Source organism: Leuciscus leuciscus, assembly GCF_965113295.1.
Source record: "Leuciscus leuciscus genome assembly, chromosome: 12".
Classification (NCBI taxonomy): Eukaryota; Metazoa; Chordata; class Actinopteri; order Cypriniformes; family Leuciscidae; genus Leuciscus; species Leuciscus leuciscus.
In genome coordinates, this window is record NC_138736.1 from 22,302,810 (window position 1) to 22,330,568 (window position 27,759).

Consider the following 27,759-nt stretch of genomic DNA (forward strand, 5'->3'; position numbering starts at 1 on the left):
AGAAGGGAACGCACGCGCTCACAGGAGCATCCCAAACGCAAGTACACACTCTCCTAATTCTGGCTGAACTGGTGCAAATCTTATTAAGAAAACAAACTAAGATTAAAGTGCTAGTAGATTGATTCTCTCAGGTTGCGTTCAAGAAATAGTGTCTAACGCTAGACATTTGGGACTCCATTCACCCTACATTAATAACATCACTTTTCTCTGTCACTGTTTGAATAAATGTTTGTGTGTTTTCGTTAGTTTAGTTTGTGTGTATTACAGTAGTTCAATAAAGTCTTGGTTGTTCTCTTACGAGAGGTCTCTCGTACTGCGTAAGATATCTTACGCTAGGGGAAAATCCTTTTTCCGCGAGATATTGAAGCCAAAAATTATCCTTAATTTTGTAATAATGCAAAACGCGTTGCGGCAGCATGCAGACATAGGCGAGGCAGCTCGCGCGCCTATTGGCTGCTCTGCGGCAACTGCAGCAGCCTATCGAGCGAGGCCTGGCGTGACGCCAGACCCAATGAGGGTGCTTCGCGCCCGCTGCGTCACGTCCCGCCGAAACGGGCGTGGTCTAGGCCTATAAATACCGCTCGCAGGCAGCTATTATCTGATTTTTCATCCTTCAAGCGAAGCACACGCATCGCTGGAGCTGGAGAAGAAGCCGCGCCGTCTGAGAGAGAGCACCTTCAGCGGGACGAGTCACTGAAGTCGCTGGCCGCGCCGCCTTCCTTGCCTTCCTGCTGCGCTATCCGGCGTTATATCCTTTCTCTGCTACTGTGTTTATGTATGTGTGTGTGCTCGCCGCCGCGACACACACTCTCATTGCACTAAAAGAGCTGGGCGTCTTTTTGAAGACTCCCCTTTTCCTGAGGATCACGCAGCTCTCGCGCTCGCTGACGGCGACTGCCCTCACTGCGAGCTAGTTACTGCCTGTGGTGACTCTGAGGACTCACCTGGCATCCTTCTCCGAGACTGCAGATGTGCATTTTTGCAGCCAACGAGCGCGTTGTACAACGCGCTCGCCTGCACCCAAACACCGTTTCTATGGTTTCCGTGCGTCACTGGCGTAAGGAGAAAAGAGAGTGTTTCTGGTCCCGCTGCGGACGGACCGACCTCCTTTTTCTCGTACATTTCTCATTCCCCTCTGAAGTTCGGGCGACTGGAAATGTCAGTATTGCAGTGAGCAAGCCTGTTGTAATACACGCATGCCTGCAAACAAACGCCAGCACGTTGACGCTCTCTGATAATACTCGCGCTAACTGAGTTACAATGTGTCTCCCCCTGTGGCCCAAGGAAATTCAGGCGACTGGAAATGTCAATATTGCAGTGAACGAGCCTGTTGTAATGCACGCAGGCCTGCAATAAACGCCAGCATGTTGACGCTCTCTGTTTCTATGGCAACTTCTCGCTCGTTCAGTTCCAGTAAATGTGACTGTTCCAGTGTATTCTGCAGTAAACAAGTCGGCGACGCAGCACGCTTGCCTGCACACAAACGCCGCTGTTACGGCTACCCAGATAAATCCCATAAGTGTGAATTTTCTGGTGTCCCGGCCACGGCCGATGGTGTTTTATGTGTAGAAAGAATGCCCACTGCCCAGTGCCCATCTCTACACACAAGCACAGCCCGTCACACAGGGCTCGCGCACATAAATCGACTCAGATCGATTGCGCATCAAACGTGGTAAATGTGCCCACTACCCAGTGCCCACAAACACTACGTTATGCATGTCTCACGTTTTCTGTAAAAACGAAACCAACGTGCATTCGCTTCACTCAAGCGATCAATGCTTTCGGTGTGGTAAATGTGCCCGCTATCCCGCGCCCACATCCACGCACAGGCATGACAGTTCCTACGGGACTCGCCCAGCCCTCCCCCTCTCGGTTGACCGCCGCAGAGGAGTCGAGCGCGGGTAATCTGCCCGCTGTTATCAGCGCGCCCCTGCCTTAGATGTCACGAGCGCGACGCTTGTGTTACAGCACACCGAAGCCTCTCCATCGCTGAGCGAACGGAGCACGCTTCGTATTCAACCCCTAGCTATTCATGCAGATGCATGGGCAAAGCTGCCTGGGGTTTCGAAGTGGGTGCTAAACATTATAAAAAGAGGCTATTCGCTGCTGTTTCGCCGACGCCCTCGCCTCTATACGGCGCGTGTCGAGACCACGGTAAAACGGAAGTAGCACATTTACTTCGAGCCGAAGTGGCGAAACTATTGAGCAAAGGGGCCATAGAGCCTCTCTCTCAAGTTCAGAGCGAAGGAGGGCTATACAGCAGATACTTCCTGGTACCGAAAAAAGACGGGGGTCTCAGACCCATACTAGATCTAAGGCAACTGAACAGAGTGCTTGTGAAGCGACAGTTCAGGATGCTCACGACCAGAAAAATCCTCTGATTTTGATCTGAAAGACGCGTATTTTCAAATACAGATAGCGTTACGTCACAGGCGATTTTTGAGATTCGCCTTCGAGGGCCAGGCATATCACTACACAGTCCTGCCGTTCGGTTTATCCCCGGCACCCCGTACATTTACGAAGTGCATGGATGCGGCGCTCGCACCCCTCAGAATGAGGGGCGTGCAAGTACTGAACTATTTGGACGATTGGCTGATTCTAGCGCAATCTCGCTCAGTGCTCATAGAGCACACAACCATTTTACTCGATCACCGCAAGAATTTGGGTCTCAGAGTCAATTGGGCGAAGAGCTCTCTGTCCCCCAGTCAGACGATATCTTTCCTGGGCACAGAGTTGGATTCGCTGTCCATGATAGCGCGACTATCACCACAGCGCGCGGTAGACATTCAGCGCACAGCGAGCTCGTTCCGCTGCAGCGCGTCTGTCCCGCTCAAGAAATTTCAGAAGATGCTGGGTCTCATGGCCTCAGCATCATCAGTGCTCCAGCTGGGCCTGCTCCGCATGCGCCCGCAGCAGTTTTGGCTGAAAGCGCGAGTCCCACGCCAAGCGTGGGCATCTGGTCTGCTTCGCCTCAAGGTCAATCAGAAGTGCGTCACAGCTCTGAAACCTTGGAGAGCGGACGACTGGTACCAATCAGGTGTAAGCCTGGGGACTTCCTCGAGGGTGAGTGTGGTGTCCACGGACGCATCCACCTCGGGATGGGGAGCGCTGCTCGAGGGCAGACCGTTCTTCGGCCAGTGGTCAGAACGGGAGAAGCTCCTGCACATAAACTGCCTCGAAATGCTGGCAGTAGACAACGCGCTGACGCGTTTTGTCCCCACATAAAAGGACGCCACGTCCTGGTCCGCTCGGACAACATGTTCGTGGTGTCCTACATAAATCGCCAGGGCGGCCTCAGGTCCAGGTGCCTGTACAGGCTAGCAGAACGCCTCCTGGTATGGGCTCAGCGTAACCTGCGCTCGCTCAGAGCAGCGCACGTGCCAGGGCTCCTAAATATAGGACCAGACAGACTGTCCAGGAACAATGTTCCGGCAGGCGAATGGTCTCTACACCCACAGACAGTCCAACTGCTGTGGAAGAAATTCGGCAGAGCGGAAGTAGACCTGTTCGCGTCTCAAGAAAACGCTCACTGTCCGGAATTTTTCTCCAAGAGCGGGGACGCGCTGGCTCATGTATGGCCCCGCCGCCCGCTCTATGCTTTTCCCCCCGTCTCTCTCCTGCCTCAGGTGATAGAGCGGATCAGGGAAGAAGGATGCTCAGTACTGCTTGTAGCACCGTTTCTGGGAAAACCAACCTTGGTCCCCAGTTGTGATGCAGTTAGCGAGCACTGCCCCGTGGCCAGTGCCAGTGAGGAGAGACCTCCTCTCTCAGGCCCACGGCTCGGTCTGGCATCCTCACCCGGAATTGTGGTCCCTTCATGTCTGGGCCATCAACGGGTACATGTTGAACTCCCTAAGGGAGTATTAAACACGATCACGCAGGCTAGAGCTCCGTCTACGAGACGGCTCTACTCCTCGAAATGGTCAGTGTTTTCGGGCTGGTGCACAGCCCGTGGCGTGTCACCCACAGACTGTGGAGTGACGGAGGTGCTTTCCTTCCTACAAGAGCTGTTGGATAAGGGCAGGACCCCTTCCACGCTCAAAGTTTATGTGGCGGCTATAGCAGCGTTCTCAAGAACAACGCTTGGTCAGTCAATAGGAAGGAACGATTTAGTCATCCGCTTCCTTAGAGGGGCTAAGAGACTGAATCCTCCCAGACCTCCCTCAGTCCCCGTATGGGACCTTTCTACGGTACTGGAAGCCATGAAAGGTGGACCATTCGAGCCTTTGCAGACGATTGATCTGAAACATCTGTTTTTCAAGACTGTGTTTCTGCTGGCTCTCGCTTCAGTGAAGCGCATAGGGGACTTACACGCGCTCTCTGTGAGCGCGACGTGCATGGAGTTTGGGCCTAATGACTCAAGAGTTATAATCAAACCTAAGCACGGTTATGTTCCAAAATCCCTCAACACACCGTTTAGGGCGCAGGTTATCTCCCTGTCAGCCCTACCGGTCCCTGATGAGGAAAGAGACGCGGGCCTCCTTTGCCCAGTCAGGGCATTGCAAGCTTATGTGTCTCGCTCGTCTGTTTTCAGACAGACAGAGCAGCTCTTTGTTTCGTTTAGCGGGCGTTCTAAGGGACTAGCCGCGTCGAAACAGAGCCTATCCAGATGGATAGTTGATGCTATAGCGCCGGCATATGCCTCCAAGGGCATGCAGTGCCCGTTGGGTGTCAGAGCGCACTCCACGAGAGGCATGGCCTCTTCGTGGGCCTGGTCGAGTGGGATTGCCTTGCAAGATATTTGTACGGCGGCGGGCTGGGCCTCCCCGTCTACATTAATAGGTTTTACAACCTAGAGGTTCCCGCCCTGCAGGCCAGGCTGCTGTTGGTCTAGTTAACCAGTATTATCTGACCTGATGCTATCAGCTCAGACTGCTGCGTCTACTGAGCACAGCTCGATGATCGACAGTGAAAAGCAGTAGCACAAGATGTGCCTGGGCAAACTGTGTAAGACCCACATTTCCCCATCAGTTCAGGCCGTACCCCGCCCTGTCTGTATGATGAAATTTGCGTCTAAGCGACGCTGCCATATGTGGAAGAGTGCGGCTTCGCCCCTCCCTCTTCCCGGACTCCCTGTGAGTTCCCTGGGTGATTGTGCACTATATGAACCCCGGGTTTTCGCCCTTGGGTCTTTGGTGTCAGATCTCAGCATGCACGGCGTTTTGCATTGGGTCCCCTAGCGTAAGATATCTTGAAAAATGTGAAGAAATTCATACAGGTTTGAAACAACATGAGGGTGAGTATGTGATGACAGAATTTTCATTTTAAAGTGGAGTATCCCTTTAACAAAGATTAATAAATACTGTAACAAATGTTTTGCTCATGTTAGTTAATACATTAACTAATGTTAACTAATGAACCTTATTGTAAAGTGTTACCATTTTATCTATTTAATCTCACTTTATTAACCAATGTCTTTGCTGCTTTGATGATCCAATATAATTTAAACAAGCAAAATATAGCAATATATTAAACATTACAATAAGGGGTGTGATGAGATCTTTTGCCACGAGATCTCACAATATTAAAATGTGACGATATTTCTTATGAGGTGAAAAGCTGTCTCGCAACATCAGCATGACAGGTTGAGTTTGTGGCAAAACCTTTTAGAGTGCATTATATTGTTTTCTAAAGCTGCACAATATATTAAAACCATTTAAAAATCATAATATAGCATAGTGCTACTGTGAAATTACAAAGGCTGCAATTCAATAAATAAATACTTGCGCTGCGGGTTTCAGAGTGAAGCTCAACGCTTTTTTTACATGCGTGCAGGTTGCGTGTTTCTTTCAGCTTCTCAGAGCGGCTCCGTTCACACTAAATGCTGCTCCACAGCTGTTTGGTTGGGCTTCCAATAACGTGCATTTGGGAATGCATATAAAGTCTGATGCGCTTTGTGTTTCATGCGAAGTGTTGCACTGTTGTCATTTATATCCCTGGAGCACGTCTCAGCAGCTTGGTTAACAAACTCCATCACCACATATTTCTGTGAGTTTGGGTTGCTTTCATCTGGGAACGCATTGTGCGCCATTTTGAATATTACATGATTAGGGTTGGGAATCGTAAGAAATTTTCCGGTTCCGGTTCAGATTCCGCCAAACGATACCAGTTTCGGTTCCAGTTCCCATTCAATAAAAAAAATTGTAAAACAACTAATAAAAAAAATAGTAGTTAGGGAAAAATGCACAGTCCTTTTTGTTTATTTCTTATTGTCAAATGAGTCTAACAGACTGGTAATATCAACAAATTCAACATATTATTTAGCAATTTTTGCCAAAATAATACATTTTTCTGAAAGAAAATAAACATTTCTGCATTCTCTAGGATAATTTGGGACCTCTCCTAGCTTATTGTATCTCCAGCAGTGAAGATTATCCTCTCAGAAGGGGTAGAATATGCTTGAACACACATGTAAGATGTGTGTATAACAGAATATTTTTAAAATCAGTTTGAATGATTGATTCATAAAGACCTCACTTGTTTCATTACTGGATGAATCAGCGCTCTAGCAGTTAATAAACAGAAATTGCATGTGTCTTGCGGAAGAACATTGTTGCCGGAGCTACTTCTCTCTGTTTATGTCTAAGATGAGTCATGCAGGTACTGGGCTACTCCGAAGCAGCTGCGAACCACTGGCCGGTCTAAGTAGTATAAACGCTTATTACAGGCTTACGGTAGTGATTGAGGATAAGACAAAATACGGTTTTCAAAAACGTAATCATGATGTACTCGCATCGTGTAAATTTGTGTACAAATTCGTGTACTCGCATTGTGTAAATTTTGTAAATTCTGAACACAAAGTTACAGACTGCAGCTTTAACAACAGTCGTCTTTATGAATGTTTTGAGGCATCAGATGTAATCGATACACTATTCATTTGAAGGCAGCGACTTTCAAAAGGTGATTTACTCTATTTTGGTTGCTACCGTAGACATCGGTGTTTATAATCGAACTAAGATTAAAGTGCTTGTAGATTGATTCTCTCAGGTTGCGTTCAAGAAATAGTGTATAATATAAATAATATAATAATAATAATATAAACTTTTCTCTTAGTACTTCTTTGAAATTTGAATATTTGTAACAGAAATATCGATACTGTGTGATTGAAAAGACTGTGAAAGTAAAGCTGTTTCATATATTAACAACTGCTCTCTCTGGGACAACAACAGCGCAAACAGATTTGAAAGTTCTGGTGTGAAGTTTTTTGTCATTTTACTATGAGATGAGACGTCGCTATAAAGCTCCCAGCACTTCGCCCACACATCACACCAGAGCCATTAACGGAACCAAAACTTAGGAATTTTGCACGGTTCTGGATAAGAACCGATTCTCGGTTCCCAATCCTATACATGATGTATTTTAATAATGTTGTTTAAAAAAACATTTGATTACAAGCTTTTGAACCAATTATTATTGCCTCATTGTTATATGTATTTTAAAGTCATTTTAAAGGCTGTTGTTCACTTAGGTACAACATCGAATTCAGTCACTTTCAGTCGAATAAAAGACTATTTCTCCAGACTATATTTCGTCATTATAGTTTTCTTAAAGATAGAGTTAAAATATAGTTTAATTCTCGTGAACCCAATATCGTGTATCTCGTCTCGTGAGCTATATCGTCACACCCCTAATCACAATAGCATTATATTAAACATTACATTTGTGTTTCTTTCTCCTTTTTTGTTGCTGAAATAAGAGTGCTCTTTTTAAGACTGCACATTCTTCTCCTGTGTCCTATTCTTCTGCAATCCAGAATGGCAGCACAGCTAAAAGGTTTGTTTGAGCTGCGCCCTCTAATGCACAGGCGTGAATTTGCATTTCCTTTAACCCTCTAGGGTCGACAAACGTGCCGGCGCGTTTTGCTCGATTTTTTCACATAGCAGCAAAATAGATTTTCTTTTTCCGGGTGGATCATCAAGACTATTGGTCCTCCTAATTGTCAATCATTCTGGTGATATATTTACGTAAGGCCGTCGCTTTCTGCGCATGCGCACTTTCAGGTGTATATGTGTGGTGAGCTACGGTTTCAGCCATTCATTGAAGCTCGCCGTTTTCACCGGGTTTTTTCAAAATGTCTGAGGGTCGCAAGAGAAAAAGTGTCTACGAATTGTGTGACAAGAAGAGAAAGGCCTCTGAAGAAAGAAACAAGACCAGAGTGTTTTTGGGAGAATATTTCACACGCTGGTGTGCGCTAAAAGCACAGGTTGGGCTTCCCACTGATGCCTCAGTCGCGAAGTTTCTACTCGACAGGTAAAGTTTGGCATGCTATTTGGAGAAATCCATTTAAAAACACTGCTAGTAAAAGTTAATGTAAGCGATGATTAGCGATGCTAGCCGTCTCTCGTGCACACGTTTAAATAGGCGTTCCCTCTCGGGAGCAGGTAGAGCTTTTTTTTTTTTTAAACGCATGTGCATTTTTTCAAAAAGTGGAGAGGGCGGTTCTTTTCAAAAATTCGGGAAAATCCTCCACTATACCTTTAATCTGTCATTTATGGTCATACAGATTTAAGAAATATGAAAAAATAAACTGTAAAATGTCTACTTTTTTATGTGTCCACTTACAATCAAAACAATCTGAATCAAAATGAAAACAAATATTTTCTGTTTATGTAATCTGTATGAAAAGAGAGAGTTGTCAGTTGTTCTCATTTCAGCTCATTATCTGCTAATGTGAACGCGCCTACGGAGAGCCCGCTCTATTCAAACGCAAAAGATCTGAGGCAATCCATGCAAACTGTCAACGCCCACATCAGCTCGATAAAACACCAAGTTTAATAAGAATCAAGTACTTTAAGTCGTCTTGCAACGCTGTGGGGAATAATACTGTCCTAATAATAATCCTGGAAAATGTACCTCAGAAGTACTGGTTTAGTTTCACTTCGAGGAGCAACGGATCCAGCTGAGGATTGTGAATAGTAAGTTCTTTATTTTTAAGTGCTTTGTTCTAATCACGATATGGAATAGTGTCTTTAAACCACAAAAAGACTATTTAAACCTACACTGTGTGATATTTTCCCCCATCTAGCGGTGAAATTGTATATGACTACCCAGTGAATATTAGTTTCTGTTCCTTTCAATTTCGAGGGCGTTTTAACTCCTATGGTGGCCGTATTATTCCAAGATTAACATGGCTTCCAGTTCGACTTCGTCCAATTGCGCCTTTAAAACTATAACCTGTGATCCGTCGCAGCACAGATTTATGTTACAAGGTAAACAATACTTTTTCACCATTGACGCGAGGAAAAGTAACGCAAGTTATACTAGAGGTCGTTCTGGCGTTATGCACAACCATGCTATGGTTAGACAAGCAACTATAAAACTTCGAATTTTACACAAATAGGCTGAATTACCTGTCGAGAGGAAAGCAGGCAACTTCGGCGTCCGTTTTAAAATCTTTGCTCCTAATGAGCTCTTTCCATCTGGGAAAAGTTACTCCAGTATTGACTTTGGTATTGCTGATTTGCCTGTCGCGTTGACGTTTTAATTCTCTCTTTCGCTTCCTTAGCGATTCTGCTACATGTCCTCGAAAATAGGCGTGATCCTCCATCAGCAATCTTTCAAATCTGCCGGCAGTCGCGAGTAATCTCCCCCTCGCATTCGTCTCTGTGTCACTGAGTGTAAAGCGCGAAAGGCGAAGCTTGAATTTACAGGCATGTCCCTCTTTGGCTAATGTAGTTTCAAGATGGAGGGGCAACATGGTGACCGGAATTCGAACCCCTCACCCGTATGTACTTTCAATGGCAGATTATAAACTTACGAGAATACTTTATTACTTGAAAGAAGTAAATATACATTAATGAGCACATATATTTTTGAAAGAACTAAGTGTTTTTTGCTAAGAATCAACAAAAAAAATTACACAGTGTAGCTTTAAATATGAATCGCGTTTCTGTGTGTGAATGAATGAACGGCACAGATGCGCGCTGTTGTTTACAGCTGTAGTAAACAAAAGCGCACATCTGTGCCGTTCGTTCACACTCGCACTTAAATTATTAAACGTTACTTTTACATGAACACATCTACTAGTTTAGCTTTTACCAAACTATATTGCTATACTGAGATGAGTAAAAATCGACTGAAATGTGTTGAAATAAAATGTCTTTGTATATATAAGCAACATATTAAACTACTAATTAACATTTATATACTAATATATCATAAAAACGATATGTTACAGACAAAATATGTTGATTAGTTTTGGATAGATTATAAAGTTTTTACTGTATAAAAAGACTACTGCCACATCAAATAAGCTTTTGTTCGCCAATTTCTGCTCATATGTTAAATATACAGTATGGGATGTTTTGTCAAAAATAAAGTAGGTATATTGAATTATCAACTAAGATGTTATTATAGTGTTTGTTCCAATATTCAAACTAATGAATCCTTAACTTTGAAATACGTATGATAAAATGTATACTTTTTACAAAGGAAGATTACACTTGAAATATTGTTAAAATTGTAATTGTTGTTGTAATTGTAACCTTTTTAATAAAAAAATAAAATAAAATATTTACAAGGTAGATGTTAACAAAATCTTAATAGGTCAATATAAGGCTTCTCATTCAATTATTTTTATTGTGTTTTATTAGTGACAAATTTGGGGAGAGGATACATATTCCAAAACTTTCTGAAATATATATATTTCTTTTGTCTTCACATTATTTCTTGTGGTACCCTCTCAGTGACAGACCTGAATGAAAGGCTCATTATGCAGGTCATTGTCTTCTTTTCATGATCATTCATGCCCCCACGCATATTGCCTTTCCAAACAAATAGTGTCTTACAAAATTTAAGTCAATGTATTGTTTTATGTGAATGATTAGGCAGGATGATTTTCAGATAATTTTGAAGTAAAAACCATAGGCGACAACATACATTAGTCAAAAGTCTTGTGGACACATATTTAGTAGAGATTCACAGATTGATCGGCTGGTGACCGGAATTGGCAGATTTTCACGTGATCGGCCATGACATGATCAGTCTGACATATGCCGATTTTATGCCGGTCAAATGCACTCTAGAGTCGCATGATTAACATTGCTCAACATCAGCATCACACGTGCACACGGAACGCACATGTAGGAAACCTTGTGAATTACAGCCGTTTCACACCGCAAGCGTGGGCAGCGCATATTTTTTTCGCTGTGCATGTTAATCAATGAATGCATTCACATCGGGAGCAGGAGCAGCGCTTGAGCATCAAGCAGGAGCGTCGCGTGAGAAGCAGTGAAGCACGGGATTCGGCGCCGAGTCTATTTTTGCTGTGTTGCTTAATTAAAGTGAAAGCACACCTTTGATGGACAAAATAAATATGATTTCACACAAAAAGTGCCCAAAATGCACAGATTTTGCATGTCTAGTGTGTTTTAACAAGAACTGGAGTAGGCTATGTCTGAAAAGAAAATGAAGACTCAAATATTTATAGAACTTTTACCCATTTAAACTTGTTTTTAGTAGTTTCCCAACCAATTAGTAGTTTCAGTTTCCCAATCGTTTCCCTGCACATGCTCCACTTGCCCGAGCTTACCTCTCTGCACCATGTACAAGCGTTGACAGTGAGCGCTTGTTTAGCCTGACTATGGTGACAAAGCAGAAATGCTTCTGCTAGCAAAGAAAAACTTGCCATTGATGTACAAGTGATTGCAATAGGCCTGTGTGTGTGTTTTGAGAAATATTTTTATACTGCAAGGTTATATTTATTTTATTTTATTTTAATTTGTTATTTATTTTATTACCATTACCTGTTCTCCCTGTTTTCATTCAGAAGTTTAGGTTGCTAAATATATCACTTTTTTTTGTTAAATATTGGATGTGAAAAGAAGGAAATGGTTCTTCCATAACACTGCACACATAACACTCTTTGACTTCTAAAGAGATGTGTGTGAATTTCCCAAAACAAGAGTAATTTATATAGTTCTATTGTATAGCGATTATCTGTTAAAAAAAAAATGTCTATGTTCTATGCAAAATGTTCTATTAAAGAAAATATATTTGTTTCTGCTGTACAGTGGTTAGAAAAAATGAAATCAGAATCGACTAAAATCGGTATCGGCAGGTCAAACTCAATGAAAAATCGGAATCGGCCTAGGAAATTGTAATTGGTGCATCTCTAATATTTAGTATGTGATTTGTGGCTTTATTTAAGAAACTTAAATTTTTTGTTTTTTCATTAACCATGCATAAACATTATTCTCTCAAAATACAAACATGTACATACATGTTGCTCACATATTATGGTAGCCCTGTTTGTGCTAAATAGTGTGTAATTATACCTTTGACATTAATTTGTTTATAAGCAACTGAAAAAAGCACAAATGTCAGGGCATGTCAAAACATCTGAAGGACCCCAAAATGATGCGAGTTACAGGCCGCCAGCTCTTATGTAGATAGTGGTTAAACATGAGATATAATTAATTTGGGGTATATCAAACGGACAATCATTCTAATCTATTACTTGTTCCAGGGCAAATTGATTTTGGTTAAGGTGAAAATAAGGTTTCATAACTTTATATTTAGGCTATATTTCACTTAAAACCTGTACTAGAGCACTGCTTTTGTATGTATGACTGAATTGTTTGCTTGTGTTTCTTTCGTATTGTCTTTTATAATGGTAATTGTTGTTCATTTAAATATTGTTGTTCAATTAATATTATTTTCTATAAATAATATACCTTATTTGGTATTGAGAAAGGATCGTGATATGGACTTCAGAGAAAGTTACATAATTACGCCATAAGATGGCGGCAAATACGGTTTTTACGAGTGAGTCAGAACGATGAAGTTGTTTTAGCGCTGTCATGTGAAGGACAAAGACGAACATATCGCTTTCCTCAGCGGACATTCAAACTGATTTTTTGGATATAATATTATGAACATCGACCTGAAGAATGAATGATACATCAGATGCAGGTAATACACTCGTTTAGTCGATCTCTCTCTCATAATACCATAATACTCTACATAATACAACAAATACGACTCAAAGTTCCTTCGTTACTAGTTCTAAAGTGACATTTTAGAATTAGAAAAGGAGGCTTGGGCTCAACTGTCAAACTGTCAATTTGAGATTTAAAGGGATACTTCACCGATTAGCATTAAAGGAACCGGATGTAAGATTGTGGCCAAAACTGGTACTGCAATCACTTTCAAATTACTGTAGAGCGGTGTATCCCCTCCCCCTCCCCCCGTCATTTAGCGTCATCGGAGGCTTTTTTGGCCAGAGGCTAGAGACTCTCACTCACAGAATGTACAAATAGTGTCAGCCATCTTTTTTTTTAAGCTAAGCTAACAGGCTCTTGCTCTCTGGAGAAAGCGGAGTAATAGGCTAACCATGATGGCGGAAGGTAGTTTTGAAGATGATATGGCAGAAGGGGATTTTGAAGATCTGGTGCACGAATTCGATGCTCGTGGCTACCTGTACGAGCCGCAATACAGTGAGGAAAAGTTGCGGATGATGGAGGAACAAGAGACAGCCGGAGCAGCTGAATGACCGTGCTTTTAAATTAATTTATCAACTAACTCGTCACGGAGACTCACGATAAAACAGAGTCTTTTCAGTTTCGAGTCAACTAGTAGCCTAGTTGTATCATTTCTTCCGATACTGCCCTCTGTAACCGTTAGGCGTGGCTTGGGAGTGGCCTCATAGGGCAGTGAAGCAAGTGCATTCTGGGAGTTGTTGTCTTTCATCCACATGAGCCAAAAATACATTTTCTGGCTTTTCTCAGTCTAGAAGGCACCAACTTCTAAAATAATTTCACATATCTACTACATAAATTACCCAATTTAAATACACATTCATCTTTCCAGCGGTGAAATATCACTTTAAATCCGTCACGGAAGTAAGTAGTTCTGCACAAGAGAGTTTTTTAAAGACACTCCGTTGTTGTTTCTTATTTATTAACTTATTTTACTGTTGTATAAACGCAATATCACACTCGTAGCCTTGTGATATGGCTGTATATCAGCACTCTGTGATTACCTACGGCCGAATCCCAGCCGTGCTGATATACAGCCATATCGCACTGCTACTCGTGTGATATTGCTCATGTATTCACTATATTTGTTTTCATAGCCTTCAAATTGCATATTGTTTGGAGTACAATCCATTTTTAATAATGGATTTAAATTACAAATTTTTATTACAGGATTTTTTCATCTGATTAATCAAAGAAATAATTGACACAAAAATCAATTATCAAAATAAAATGTTAGTTGCAGCCCTAAAAAGCATCATAATGAAGATCTCAACATTTCTAAAATCTAATCATTATTAGAAATGCTCTGTTATACATGGTCTAAGCACTCACTTCACAAATTATTAAATCAGAACAAATAAAATCTTACCTAAGCATAGTGAAGATGTAACGAGGGCTGGCAGCATCTTTACCGCCATTGATACGGGTACCAAACTGGCCAAGAGGCTGAAGGATGTTGACATTGTTGCTGCCCACAAAGTTCTGGGCCAAATTCACGATAGTCATCATCAGGGCTTGCTGCATAAAATACAACATTTCTAGTAAAAAAAATCTTGAATTCAGTTCATATTTATTTCAATAAATAAGTGTACACTTGATGCCTGGTCATTTTCAACATTATATTATCTTGATTTGTTTCTTTTTTTTAAATAAGCAATTCAAGTTTTAAAATACATATTCCAAGGCTAATGCATTTGAATCACATTTTAATCAATGCATCAAGAAAACCAGTAAATCATGGCACTGATAATGACCAAGAACAAATTAAAGAAGAAAGGAAAATAAATGTTTGCTACTAACTTCACCGTGATGGTATGCAGACATCTCAGCCACGGATCCGGCCAGCTGGGCCACCTTAACCTCCCTTTTATCATTCCTCTTCAAACAGGTGAACAACACCTTCCTCTGACCTGGCTTCAGACCTGCATACAGCAGATGAAAGTAGACTTGAAGTTTAGAAGCCCAGTTAAATTACAGGCAATCTACATTATTACTTCGGTCATACATAATCAGAACTGCAACTATTCCACACACACAAAAAAAAAACATTTATTTACTCAGCTAAAAAGAGAAATCCAGAGATTAACATGTTACAAACGTAAATCAAGATACACACCATCAACAAGCGATGGAATCGAACGCTCATTGTCAGAATTGGAGAAGAGGATGAGTTCTTTATTGATGAAGTCATTGTAGGACAGGTGTCGTGTTGTTGTGCCGTAGAGGTATTGCTGTGAAAAGAAAACAAAGATGTACACAATGAAAGATCAGAAAATTATTCATTTTTTAACAGTAGTGAGTTTTAAACAGCATGAAAAAGTATTGACACTTTTAAGTTTGTATTGGCCTTATGTAGTTAGTAGGGATGGGGGTGGAGATGCGTAAAATGCATATAAAAAGTGTAATATCAGAGGTAGGTAGTAGCAAACTATATTTACTCTGTTACATGTAAAAAAGAAAAAAAGGAAAATATGTACTTTTAGATTTAAATGTGGGTTGTTTTATTTTAACTCGAGAACATTTAAAATAAAAAAAACTGTACTTTTACTTCGTTACGCTGGGTGACATTCCTCTCGTTACTTTATTTTAATGCAATACATGTTACGTTTATTCCAAGCACGCGGTGTCCTTTTTCTGGGGTATGAGCGATGCCCCATTCACAAATGAATCACTCGTTTGAGTCGATTTTGTAAGAAGACTTGATCAAACAAGTTGGCAAACCAGTCAAAATTGGTTCATGAATCAGTTTGAATTATTTGTTCAGTTCCCTGCACGTTCTGAATCATCTGAAGCAATTTCTCATTTGGTGTCGTGGACGTGGACATATACAGTCAATTGAAAGCAAATCTGCAGATGCATCCTATTGTTTGCCAGTTATGAAGATTTTTATTAGTAGAACATCTACCTGTCTGTGAACGATTCCACAGGTATAGCTACATTCAATTTCATTTTATACAGATACAATTTTTTTTACAACCAAACAGATTATTACGCTAAAAGCACACAATTACCATAACCAGTTTTTTTGGACATACCTTAATTTATACATTAAATAAGCTATATAAACAAGTCTAATTAATTAACGGAATGCATAGCTGATATAAAAATTTGGATGACTAGTAATTTCCTATTACTTAATAAAAAGAAAATGAGAAAAAAGAGTTTCTAATGAATGGACCAAAAACCACCGCACGTACTAACCTAGAATACTGTCTAACACTTGATGGCTGCTCTCTCAAGTCTTCTTTATCGGTTAGGAACCTGGGTGTGCTCTTTGATACAAATCTTTAATTTGAAAGCCACGTTTCTAGCATCTGTAAAACCGCATTCTTCCATCTTAAAAATATACCTAAATTATGACATATGCTTTCAATGAAAAATGCAGAACATTTACTTCTTGCGTTCATGACCTCAAGGCTAGATTATTGTAATGCTATTATAGGTGGTTGCCCTGCACGCATAATAAACAAATTACAGCTGGTCCAAAACGCAGCAGCTAGAGTTCTTACTAGAACCAGGGAGTATGACCATATTAGCCCAGTTCTGTCAACACTGCATTGGCTCCCTATTTAACATCGTATACATTTTAAAATATTGCTGATTACTTAAAAAGCACTAAATGGTTTAGCTCTGCAGTACTTGAGCGAGCTCTTAACGCATTATAGTCCTTCATGTCTATTGCGATCTCAAAATTCTGGCCAGTTGATAATACCTAGAATATCAAAATCAACTGCTGGTGGTAGATCCTTTTCCTATTTAGCACCTAAACTCTGAAACAATCTCTCTAACATTGTCCGGAAAGCAGACACACTATCTAAAAACACATCTCTTTAACCTGGCATACAAATAGAAAATTATACATTCCTATTATTTGAATCAGTAAAATGATTATTAGGCTGCATAAATGAGGTCAGCCTGAACCGGGGACACTTCCTATAACACCTGATGTATTCGTTAAATCATAAGAAGAATGGCATCTACACTAATGTTAGTCTTTCTGCTTATTCCGAGGTTTACTGTAATCAGCTGGATCCGGGCCATCTCCAGACCAGATGGAGGACCTGCGCCTAGACACGACCACAACGCAAGATGTAGTCAGCCGGATCCGGGCCGTATCCAGATCAGATGGAGGACCTGAGCGTAGACACGACAACAACGCATCCCTGAAGTGTCAGCAGAGGTTGTGTCAACTAGACTCTCCCCAGTGAAGGCCTCATCGACACGACAGTCATTGGCACTGATCTTCAACAAACTCGTCTCCATACCGGCGTGATGACTCCGATCTTCACCCAGATGGAACTGGATAATATTCTGATTGTTCCAATCCAATCTGACTTCTGACCTATAATGCTGCCTGAATCATAATCATACACTGTTCATTCGTTGGCCAGAGGAGAACTGGCTTCCCAACTGAGCCTTTTTTCTCCCAAGGTTTTTTTCTCCATTCTGCCACCTGATGGAGTTTTGGTTCCTTACCACTGTCGCCTTTTTCGCCTTTTTTCACCTTTGTTGCCATTGGCTTTTGGCTTGCTTAGTTGGGGACATTAAATTTAACATTTAATTTAATATTCAACAATAATATTGATCAGCCTGCATTGACACCATTATATGAGAACTGAACTGGACGATGACATCACGGTTTTCTCCAGAGCGGCTATATATGTATGTATGTATGTGTATTAGGGGTGTCAAAATTAATCGTTTCTACGATGCATCGCGATGCAGACGAGGACGATTCGGTATCGGTTCAGTAATAGACCATAACCGGTTATAATGTACTGACGCTTTTCTTACGTCATTTGTCGTGTACGTGCTTTGTTGTGGTAGCATACTATGGCAGAGGGAGGTGAGATGCGAGTGAGAGAAAATTAAAAATGCTCCAACTACTTTAAAAGCCAACATCTGGGCACATTTCGGCTTTTATGAACAACGTGGTAAGCACGACCTGCAGAAGACACGCGCTGTGTGCGCTCATGTCACGCACAAATAGAATATGCAGGAGGTAATACCACTAACTTGATAAACCACGTTAGCCGTTTTCACCCCGAGCTGTTATCGCCCGGCAGAGTCTGACTGCTTTAGAGTAAGTGGATGAGCTCCGTCACCCGAATCCGCAGCCAAAAACAAATCACCCACCCGCCCCAATAACTTTCTCTGATTTAAGTATCCGCACCCGATGGTCAAATTACAATTATTCTGTGTTGTTACGCGTGATTATAAATGGATGATCATCACTTTCAACAGCGGACTCGGCGACGGTTGATGCGCGCATCTTTAATGGTAACATAATACACTGATTAATTAGCGCTGCTTTTAAATGAACATTTCTTTAAAACAAAATTTATTTGACAGATTTTCCTTTTCTTAGTGTCATAAACAAGCTTTAATCCCTTGAAACTTAAACTGGAATGTCACTGTTTCTGTCACTGCAACTTCCCGAACAGGCGAGCACATGCGCGCACACATCACTTTTGAAGTAAAATTTAAAATTGAGGATGCGGTGCATCGTGATGCATCGTGATATCGAATTGAACCGGATCGATGACATAATAATCATAATCGAACCGAACCGTGAGACCAGTGTCGGTTCACACCCCTAATGTGTATATATATATATATATATATATATATATATATATACACAAGCAAAGAAGGACTCCCTGTCAGTTACACACTACATATATATACACACTATATATATATATATATATATATATATATATATATATATATATATATATATATTAGGGGTTGCACGACTACTGATTTCTGCTAGTCGATTTCTTATCAAAACAATACTCAAGTTACTCGACTACTCGCAGTTCATGCTACTGTAAATGAAAAGACAGGAAATAGCTAGATCTTATCAATAAACATTTATTAATTCATAGCCTAATGCAACAATTACATAAGTAAACTCTCAAAACATTATACAGTAATTATGATATTTCATTTTTAAATTTTCATGCAACAGTCTAAAGCCAAATAAATAGCCAGTCTTGCCTTTCATTTCAGACGTCTGCTTCTAGGGGCCGTTCACATATCGCGTCTTTTTCGCGCTCAAGGTCGTTATTTCAAATGTAGGCGCGCGGCGAGCGCGCTCATAATGGAAGCAACGTGGTGTGCTAACGTTAGTTATTCCAGGCGCGCCGATGCCGTGGCGAGATGAAAACATCTCAACTTTTCAGAATGCCTCAAGCGCACCACAGGTCATGTGACAAAAACCAATCAGCTTCGGCCTTTCCGTAACATCATCGAAAGCTCGGTCGAACAGCTGATCGTTGCTGTACAGGGCGGGTTTTTCCTTCTCATATATATATATATATATATAGAAATATATCTAGTAGTAAAGCTAATGCAAGGGCTAGAAATCAATTAATCCTTTGCTGATACTTCCTCGTCGTCATCATGCAGAGCAATGGTTGCATAACAACGACAGACACCATGGGAGAGCAAGCGCTTGTAGGAGACAGCGGCACGGCCGCGCTTTCCACACGTTTTTAGACGCAATATGTGAACGGCCTCTTGCAGAGTTGGCCAATTACAATATCCTTGATGAAATACTTCCACACATGTGACGTGTGGTGTCTGTTGGTGACGTTCGCCATTTTTTATTCATTTATGGTTAATGGACGCTCGAGTAGTCGATTGTTTCTGACAGCGTCGATTAGTGGTTGAAGTAGTCGATCTATCGACTACTCGACTAGTCTATGCAAGCCCTAATATATATATATATATATATATATTTTTTTTTTTTTTTTTTTTTTTATATATATTTATATATATATATATATTTTTTTTTTATATATATATATAAATTAAATCATTTTTATAACAACAAAAATGAAACATCACTGAACTTACTTAAGCTGGACTGTGATGCTGTATTATTTTCCTGTTATCTCTGTAAAGCTGCTTTGAAACAATCTGTATTGTAAAAGCACTATATAAATGTGACTTGACTTGACTACTATTTGGTCAGGGTTAAATGATGCATATAAATATTTTTTTCCATATCGCCTAACCCAAAGCAGTTTAACAGAAAAGTCAAAAGTCATACCACAATACATTCACACACTTGTTTTGTGTGAATGGGTCCTAATACTCTGTTTCGCTACTTCTATATAAAGACTGTTTTAAGAATGTTTATCATTAGAAACATTTCTCTTTCATTTGAGCTGTAGAGTGTAACTGACAGGGAGTCCATACCTCAGGCAGTCCATGCATCCTCCTCTGCCGTCTGTCCTCCATGAAATTAGTCAGCCACTCTTTCCTGTCATCCGTTTTCTTCTTACTGAAAGCCTGAGCAGAGATCACAGACAATGTTAACCAATATGTCAAAGTTATATGCGATTAGTATCTGAATAAATGTTATGTTGCACTAAACGCAGTACAAACAAGATCCAACATTATGAACAGCAGCGAAAAAACTAACCAGTGTAATGGCCGCATCATCTTCAGTGCCATTGTACTTGAACATAATTCGATGTCGTTCCATGTCAGCAAAATATTCCTTTGCTTCTTTGCTTGTGCTGGTACCCAAACCTGACAAATATGCAGTTAACATATAGTCAAGAATGCTGCTTGTTATTTGATGCAGACTTTTTCAAATAAACAGAAAACAAACCTTTATAGTACTTTATGTGCCAAGTTTTAAAATTGTCTGTGTGCTTCTTCCATTCTTCAAATTCTGGAATGCTGTAAAACGATACTGCCTGTTTGTTCTTATTGGCCTAAAGAGAAATTTTTAAAAACAAGTATAAAAAAACCTGATAAACTGAACTTTTTTGTTGTTGTTGGATGATTATCATACCTTCACAATGGGTGTGATGAACTCCTCCAGGAAGGTGTGCTTCAGCAGAGATGGCCAGTTGTGATGGAAGAAGTTAATGAGAAGACCTTTGATGTGAGAGCCATCTTGATCCTGATAGTACACATAACAGAAATTATGCATAGAGATTTAGGGAACTCATGAAAAAACCTGCATGCATTCAGAATAGAAAAGATCTGTTCTCTTAAAAAAATTATCAGATTAAGACCAACTAAAGCACATAATCACACCTGATCAGTCATGATCATAATCTTTCCGTAGCGTAAGCTCTTCAGGGACTCTGGATCTTCATAGCTCTTCTTGTACTGAAGACCCACAATTTTAATGATGTTGTTGATTTCTGCATTCTCCATTATCTACAATCAAAGCAAGGGTCAACTATCAGTAAAAAAAAAAAAAAATCTGTCAAAACATACTTGATGTTTAATAAGCAAATATGTTTAAAGTGGAATTTTGGACCAATGAGATTTAACTGGGGCGGGGCTAAACTTGTACAAGGCATGAAGAACACATATTCACTCATCTGAACATGGTAATTATATTTCATTTGTAAGAATTGAGAAATTAGAAAATGCCGGACAGTCTGGTTGTGCCGGACAGGACCTTGCTGGAAATTACCATTTTAACTCACCATTTGAGACAAAAGTCTCACCTCAGAATACATCTCTTTCCCTCTTCCTCCACCCTCTCTCTCTTATGCTAAAATCACCTGAGATTTACACACAATCTATATGGGTTTAAATATGTCATCCAGTTTGGTATCATTTGAAATGTCTCAGTGCGACTGGTACAAAGGTCTCATTTCCAAATAAGTAAAACAAAAGGTAATAAGGTTTTTAGGAGTTAAGAGATAGCTGGCACACAAAGGAAGGTGGTCTCTAGACAAATGGTCTCCTACCCCCCAAAAGGTGTCAACTCTGAAAGTAAATTCCCATTGTTAGCAGACGTTTCCATGTGAAAGAGGTTCTGTCTATATAATGGAATGCAGCAAAGGGCTCTGGGCCTTTTTATAACTCAGGTTGGCCCATGATGCTAAGAGTGACTCTTAGCATCATGTATGTTGGGTTTGCATCTCTTCTCTTTATTCCAGACCATTTGATGTTTTGTATTGATTATCTTTGAATTGATTATGAAATTGGCATGATACATTTACCTGACATAATAAATTGTTACATTTGATTATTCTAACTGACTTTGACATTATTTTCATTAAAGAGTTAAAAGGAATAGTCAAAACATTCGCTCACATTTAATGCACAGATATCATTAAAACCTTTTCATTTATGGAGTCAGATGAAATAACGACAGAATACATATTCAAATGTATTGCATTTAATCAAAAAATACTTTGCCTCGAGAAAAGACAGTAACACGTAGAGACCTTCCACGCTGGTCAGATGCCGGACTTCGGGCCGATCGAGCGCGAGCTTACACATTAATGGGCTATTCAGTGCCTTTACTGTTACTGCTCTCACAAATATGATTACATGATTTACATGTAGAATTTGAAACCTACACTTAATTTATATCGGTGCTTTGTCTGTTTGACGCACTCATTGAACACTGAAGTATAACAAGACACTTGTTGTCAGAATATGCTAAATGGAAATACTCACGGGACTTTCTAACATTTACAGATAAGGATAAAATGAAAGCTATGTGCTGAAGAAAACCCGAATCAGAGGCATTAAACAGCACACACATCTGTCGAAGCATGAGAGGGCAAGACGCAGTAAACACCAGGTCTGTTAGAAGCGCTTATAAATATAAAGCCTCTCTCATGTACCTTGGTCAATATTGTACTTCATCATTACATTCTCTGCCCTTATTTTCTAGTATGGTTTGTCTTTCTGTGTCAAGATTCCTGCAGCTTACCTGTTTGTGTGTGGCCTCCCTCACGTTGAGGATCTTTCCCCTGAGCGGAAACACTCCATATCGATCTCGCCCGATCACTCCTAAACCGGACACAGCCAGAGACTTGGCTGAATCTCCCTCAGTCAGGATCAGAGTGCAATCTGAAGAGTGTTTCCCCCCTACATGACAGAGCAAGAGTTACTCACAGATGAATCAAAAATTTTAAACAGCACTTTCATATTTACTGTACTTTAAGTCATCTGCCAGGCAAAGAAGCTGCTACAATATGCAATAACCAAATGAAATAAGTCCAACAGCTGTCATTTTTTTTATTGTAAGATTATTTTTGACTATTAAACATATTTTCTGCACCACTTCTATTTAATATATTATTCTCATTATAAAATTACAAAAACATTACTTTTTAACAGGAATTGAATGTTTTCACAAATAAGGTCTGTTCACACCAACACAAATGTTTGGTCGATCTTCGCATGCGTGTTGTGTGTTTAGACCAATGCCATAAATGAAAATTATATTTCACTCTCTGAGAGTATCACTTATGGAAAAGCAGAAATAAACAAAGGCAGTGGTATAATATTCTATTTTCTTATCAAGATGCTGATATACATTATTTTATTTTTTGTTATATATTTTTTTATAATATTCTTGTATACTTAAAGGAACACGCAGACTTTTTGGGACTTTAGCTTATTCACCGTATCCCCCAGAGTTAGATAAGTCCATACATACCCTTTTCATCTCCGTGCGTGCCGTAACTCTGTCTGACGCACCCAACGCTAGCCTAGCTTAGCACAAAGACTGGAGGTAAACGGCTCCAGCTAGCTGAAGCTCCCAATAAGTGACAAAATAACGCCAACATTTTCCTGTTTACATGTTGTGATTTGTTTAGTCACAGCGTGTACAAATAACAAGGTCACATGAGACAAAGCCATCTTCTAACCATATACATACTGGGAACTATATTCTCAGAAAGCGAAGCACTGCTACTTGGGCGGAGTGATTTGCTCGCAGCACCTGAGAAGCCCCGTGGTGAACAGCAGAGAGTTCACTCAAGAGTTGGAGTAAATCACTCCGCAGAAGTAGCAGTGCTTCGCCTTCTGAGAATATAGTTCCCAGTATGTATACAGTTAGAAGATGGCTGTGTCTCATGTGACCTTGTTATTTGTACACGCTGTGATTATACAAATCACAACATGTAAGTAGGAAAATGTTGCCATTATTTTGTCACATATTGGGAGCCGTTTACCTCCAGTCTTTGTGCTAAGCTAGGCTAGCGGTGGCTGCGTCAGACAGAGTTACGACACACACGGAGATGAAAAGGGTATGTATGGACTTATCTAACTCTGGGGGATACGGTGAATAAGCTTAAGTCCCAAAAAGTCGGCGTGTTCCTTTAATTTGCTTTAACTGATATGTGCTATAACTGATATCTGCAGCAACTTTCCATTTCTGACACACACTCAAAAAAATACCACCGGAACATTAAATTCTGTGGTTGCGCTGCCGCTGAGCCAGAGGGAGCATTTGCCATGTATGCATGTAATCTTTTCAACCACACAGTGTCCAGTACTTCTGTATTCACACTCCAGTGTTCAGTGTTCACACTCCAGTATTTCTGTCTTACAATAATTCAAACGATCACAGAAGTACTGGGATAAAAGACACTGATTCAATGGAAGTATTTGAGTGAGTCGTATCATTCGTTGAATCATTCTTTCAAACCAATTTTTTTAAATATTAATTCGAATTAATAAAAAATAAAAAATACAAATAGACTGCAGCATTTATATTTTGACAGAATAATTTACATGTTATTAGTAATTTAAGTAATTTACATGTTATTTTATTTAGTTGTCTGTTCAGAATTGTGGGAGAATTGTGATCTCTATTTGAAACCAAAAAATTGTGATTCTCGCCAAAAATTTCATTTGCTTTCGAAGCTACTCATCTGCAGCACTGTCATATCTGGCTACCGGGAGCCTATAACATGCTCTCACACGTTTAGTTTTTTACCACTTTTGGAAGAGTAAAATTTACATATTTGGTTTAAAAAACCAGACGCATTTTCACTTAACCAGTTTTATTTGGAATGCGCCTCAAACCTCCTGATATGGTTTGAGTGATCGGATTTGAGTCTCGAAAGCTGTTCGGAGGGAATTTACACAAACTTTTTACGATCGGAGAAAACGTGACCAGGTATATACAAGCCTGAACTAACCCTTTAACATTATTTTCAAATTCAAGAGAAAAAGTTTAATCGCAAAGAATTTTTGCTCCCAACATTTGTCTTTGTGCAAAAAAGCCTATAGTCGTACTTTTTTTTTTTTTTTTTTGGAGTAAACATTTGATTTTTGGTAGAGATGCACCGATTACAATTTTCTGGGCCGATTCCGATTTCCGATTTTTCATTAAGTTTGACCTGCCGATACCGATTTTAGCCGATTCCGATTTAATTTTTTCTAACCACTTTACAGCACACACAAATATTTATTTTATATATTTTCTGTAATAGAACATTTTACAATTTGCATAGTACATATTTTTTTGAACAGATAAACGCTATAAAATAGAACTATATAAATTACTCCAGGTGTGGGTAATTCACACACATCTAAAGTGCAGTGTTATGGAAGAACCATTTTCCTTTTCACATTCAATATCCAATATTTTTTTTATATATGTATTTAGCAAACTAAACGTCTGTATGAAAACAGGGAATGGCAATAAAATAACATAAATTAAAAATTAAATAGGCTAAATATAGCCTTGCAGTATAAAGATATTTCTCAAAGCACACACACACAGGCCTATTGCAATCACTTGTACAAACTGAATAATAAAACATGTTTAAATGGGTACATTTTCTATAAATATTAGTCTTCGTTTTCGTTTCTGACATAGCATACTCTAGTTCTTGTTAAAACGCAAATTCTGTAAATTCACTTTTTTTGTGAAACCCTATTTAAGCTATTTTGTCCATCAAAAGTGTGCTTTCCCTTTAATTGAGCGTGAGCAGTGCAGCAAATAGACTCGGCGCCGAAACACGCGCTTCACTGCTTGCGACGCTCCTGCTTGACGCTCACGCGCTTGCTCCTGCTCCCGTTGTGAATGCACTCATTGATTAACATGCACGCCGAAAAAAAATACGCGCTTGCGGTCTGAACGGACGGAATTCACGAGGTTTCCTACATGTGTGTTCCGTGTGCATATTTGATGCTGATGTTGCACGATGTTAATCATGCGGCGCCCGAGTGCATTTGACCGGCATAAAATCGGCATTTGTCAGACTGACCGGCCGGTCGCCGGTCATGGCCGATCACGTGAAAATCGGCCAATTCCGGTCACCAGCCGATCAATCGGTGCATCTCTAATTTTTGGATGAGGGTTTCCACAAAATTCACCAAAATATTCAAATAATACTGGCATACATTACGATCATTTAATTGAAGCATTCAATTAATCGATTTATCAAAGAAATAATCAACAGATACAGATTATTTAGTTATCAAAATAAACATTTGTTGCAGCCATAGTTCAATTATTGAAGATTATTCAGATTTAAAAGATCAGATGAGCGACGAAACCATTTAATCTGTAGGGAATGCCATAAACAGGTTGCATTCAGAAGTGGAAGTACGTCAAATCTCTTAAAAAAATTTACAACAGCACCATAAACTGCAGTACGAAGAATAGTGTGTTAAACTTAGTAATGTAATGTATGGCCTTTACAGCTTAAAAAGACTTTTGCCCTGAAACAAAGTGCATTGCAAGCTTCATTTACCCATTGTGTGCATTATGAACTAAAAACTAAACATTTAGCCTACTTCATAGAAAATACCAAGATATATAACATATTCAGTCTAAAAATACAGAAATTTGATTTTTGGACCATAAGTCCTAATAAGCAGAACATGATCTTTAAAATCTGCTGATATGGCTGTGGACAGCAGAAAAGAGAAAGGGGGTTTATCTGTCATGAACTCACCAGCATCATTGGCGTCGTCTAGTTTGGGAATTCCTTTAATCTTGCTGTGTTTGACAGAGGAGCATTTCTTGTTGAGCTGTGTCTGAGCCTTAAACTTCACCCAGTTCAGAATGCTCTCCACAATACCACAATTTGTGGCCTATGATGGGACAAATAACTCAGATATTACCACAGCTCGATGCTTATTGAAGTCAGCATTAAACAAAATATTCCCAATTGATTTTCTTAATACATGTTACGTGTTGTCTTGTGCATAACTCATTGGTCACAACTTCAGTTTCATGCCGAGTTCAATTCATGCAATTATTTTTTTGTTCCGAAGCTTTTGATAATGAAAGGGAGTCTAAAATTAAAATGTGAAACTTTTCTGTTTTTCTATCATCAGAACCAAGATAAGAGATAATCACACACTTACAGATCTGATGAATTTCTCAGTGAGAGCACATTTGGAGCCAAAGCTTTTGGTCTGTAGAGTCATGTTCTCCTTGGTCTGGGAATCAAAGGTTGGGTTCTCGATCAGGGCATTAACAAATACCCACACATGGTTTTTAACCTGAAATTAAAAAGCATTTTCTTAGAACAGTTGAAACAGTGAATTCTTAGCACTCAACATCTTAAGAGATTGAAGAAGCAAATTTCCAAGTGTCTAAATAGATATTATATCTTGTGAGTGTGTTGAGCAGTGAAAATAAACCTGGAATGGTTTCACAGAGACTCCAGCTTTGTTCTTCTTCTTCACCACTTCAATCAGTTTCGCCACAATTTGGTCCACAACATAGTCAACATGTCTTCCTCCCTAAGATATCACACATCTAATGAGTATTACATTACTTTAAAAAAGCATCTAAACAACAGATGAATGATAAGAAACCACCAGTATAGCAGAAGTGCTGACTAGAGTATAGCAGAGAATGCTGTGTTATTGCTGTTAGTTTAGTTGGCTCAACCCTCTAAACGTTGCACAATTAATTTCATCAGCTTTAAAGCACCACTGCTATATTAAAACAATCAGATTGGGGACTGGCATACCTGAAACTAGTTTAATTATACAGGTTTCAGTTAAAAATGATAGCCAACCGACAATTCTG

At 40.0% G+C, this 27,759-nt stretch overlaps 1 protein-coding gene across 2 annotated transcripts in view; it reads right to left on the bottom strand.

Annotated features, from left to right (window-relative positions):
• Positions 1-27,759, bottom strand: part of top2b (DNA topoisomerase II beta) — a 65,544-nt gene that overhangs the window by 29,924 nt on the left and 7,861 nt on the right. For both annotated transcript variants that reach the window (XM_082186688.1, XM_082186687.1), the window contains exons 9-20: positions 27,366-27,467; positions 27,087-27,224; positions 26,672-26,810; positions 22,684-22,841; positions 21,039-21,164; positions 20,791-20,901; positions 20,605-20,710; positions 20,413-20,522; positions 20,187-20,279; positions 15,094-15,208; positions 14,778-14,899; positions 14,347-14,495 (exon numbers count right to left, since the gene is read on the bottom strand). In XM_082186688.1, coding sequence (XP_082042814.1) covers positions 14,347-14,495; positions 14,778-14,899; positions 15,094-15,208; positions 20,187-20,279; positions 20,413-20,522; positions 20,605-20,710; positions 20,791-20,901; positions 21,039-21,164; positions 22,684-22,841; positions 26,672-26,810; positions 27,087-27,224; positions 27,366-27,467 — 1,469 coding nt within the window. The remainder of the gene's footprint in view (positions 1-14,346; positions 14,496-14,777; positions 14,900-15,093; positions 15,209-20,186; positions 20,280-20,412; positions 20,523-20,604; positions 20,711-20,790; positions 20,902-21,038; positions 21,165-22,683; positions 22,842-26,671; positions 26,811-27,086; positions 27,225-27,365; positions 27,468-27,759) is intronic.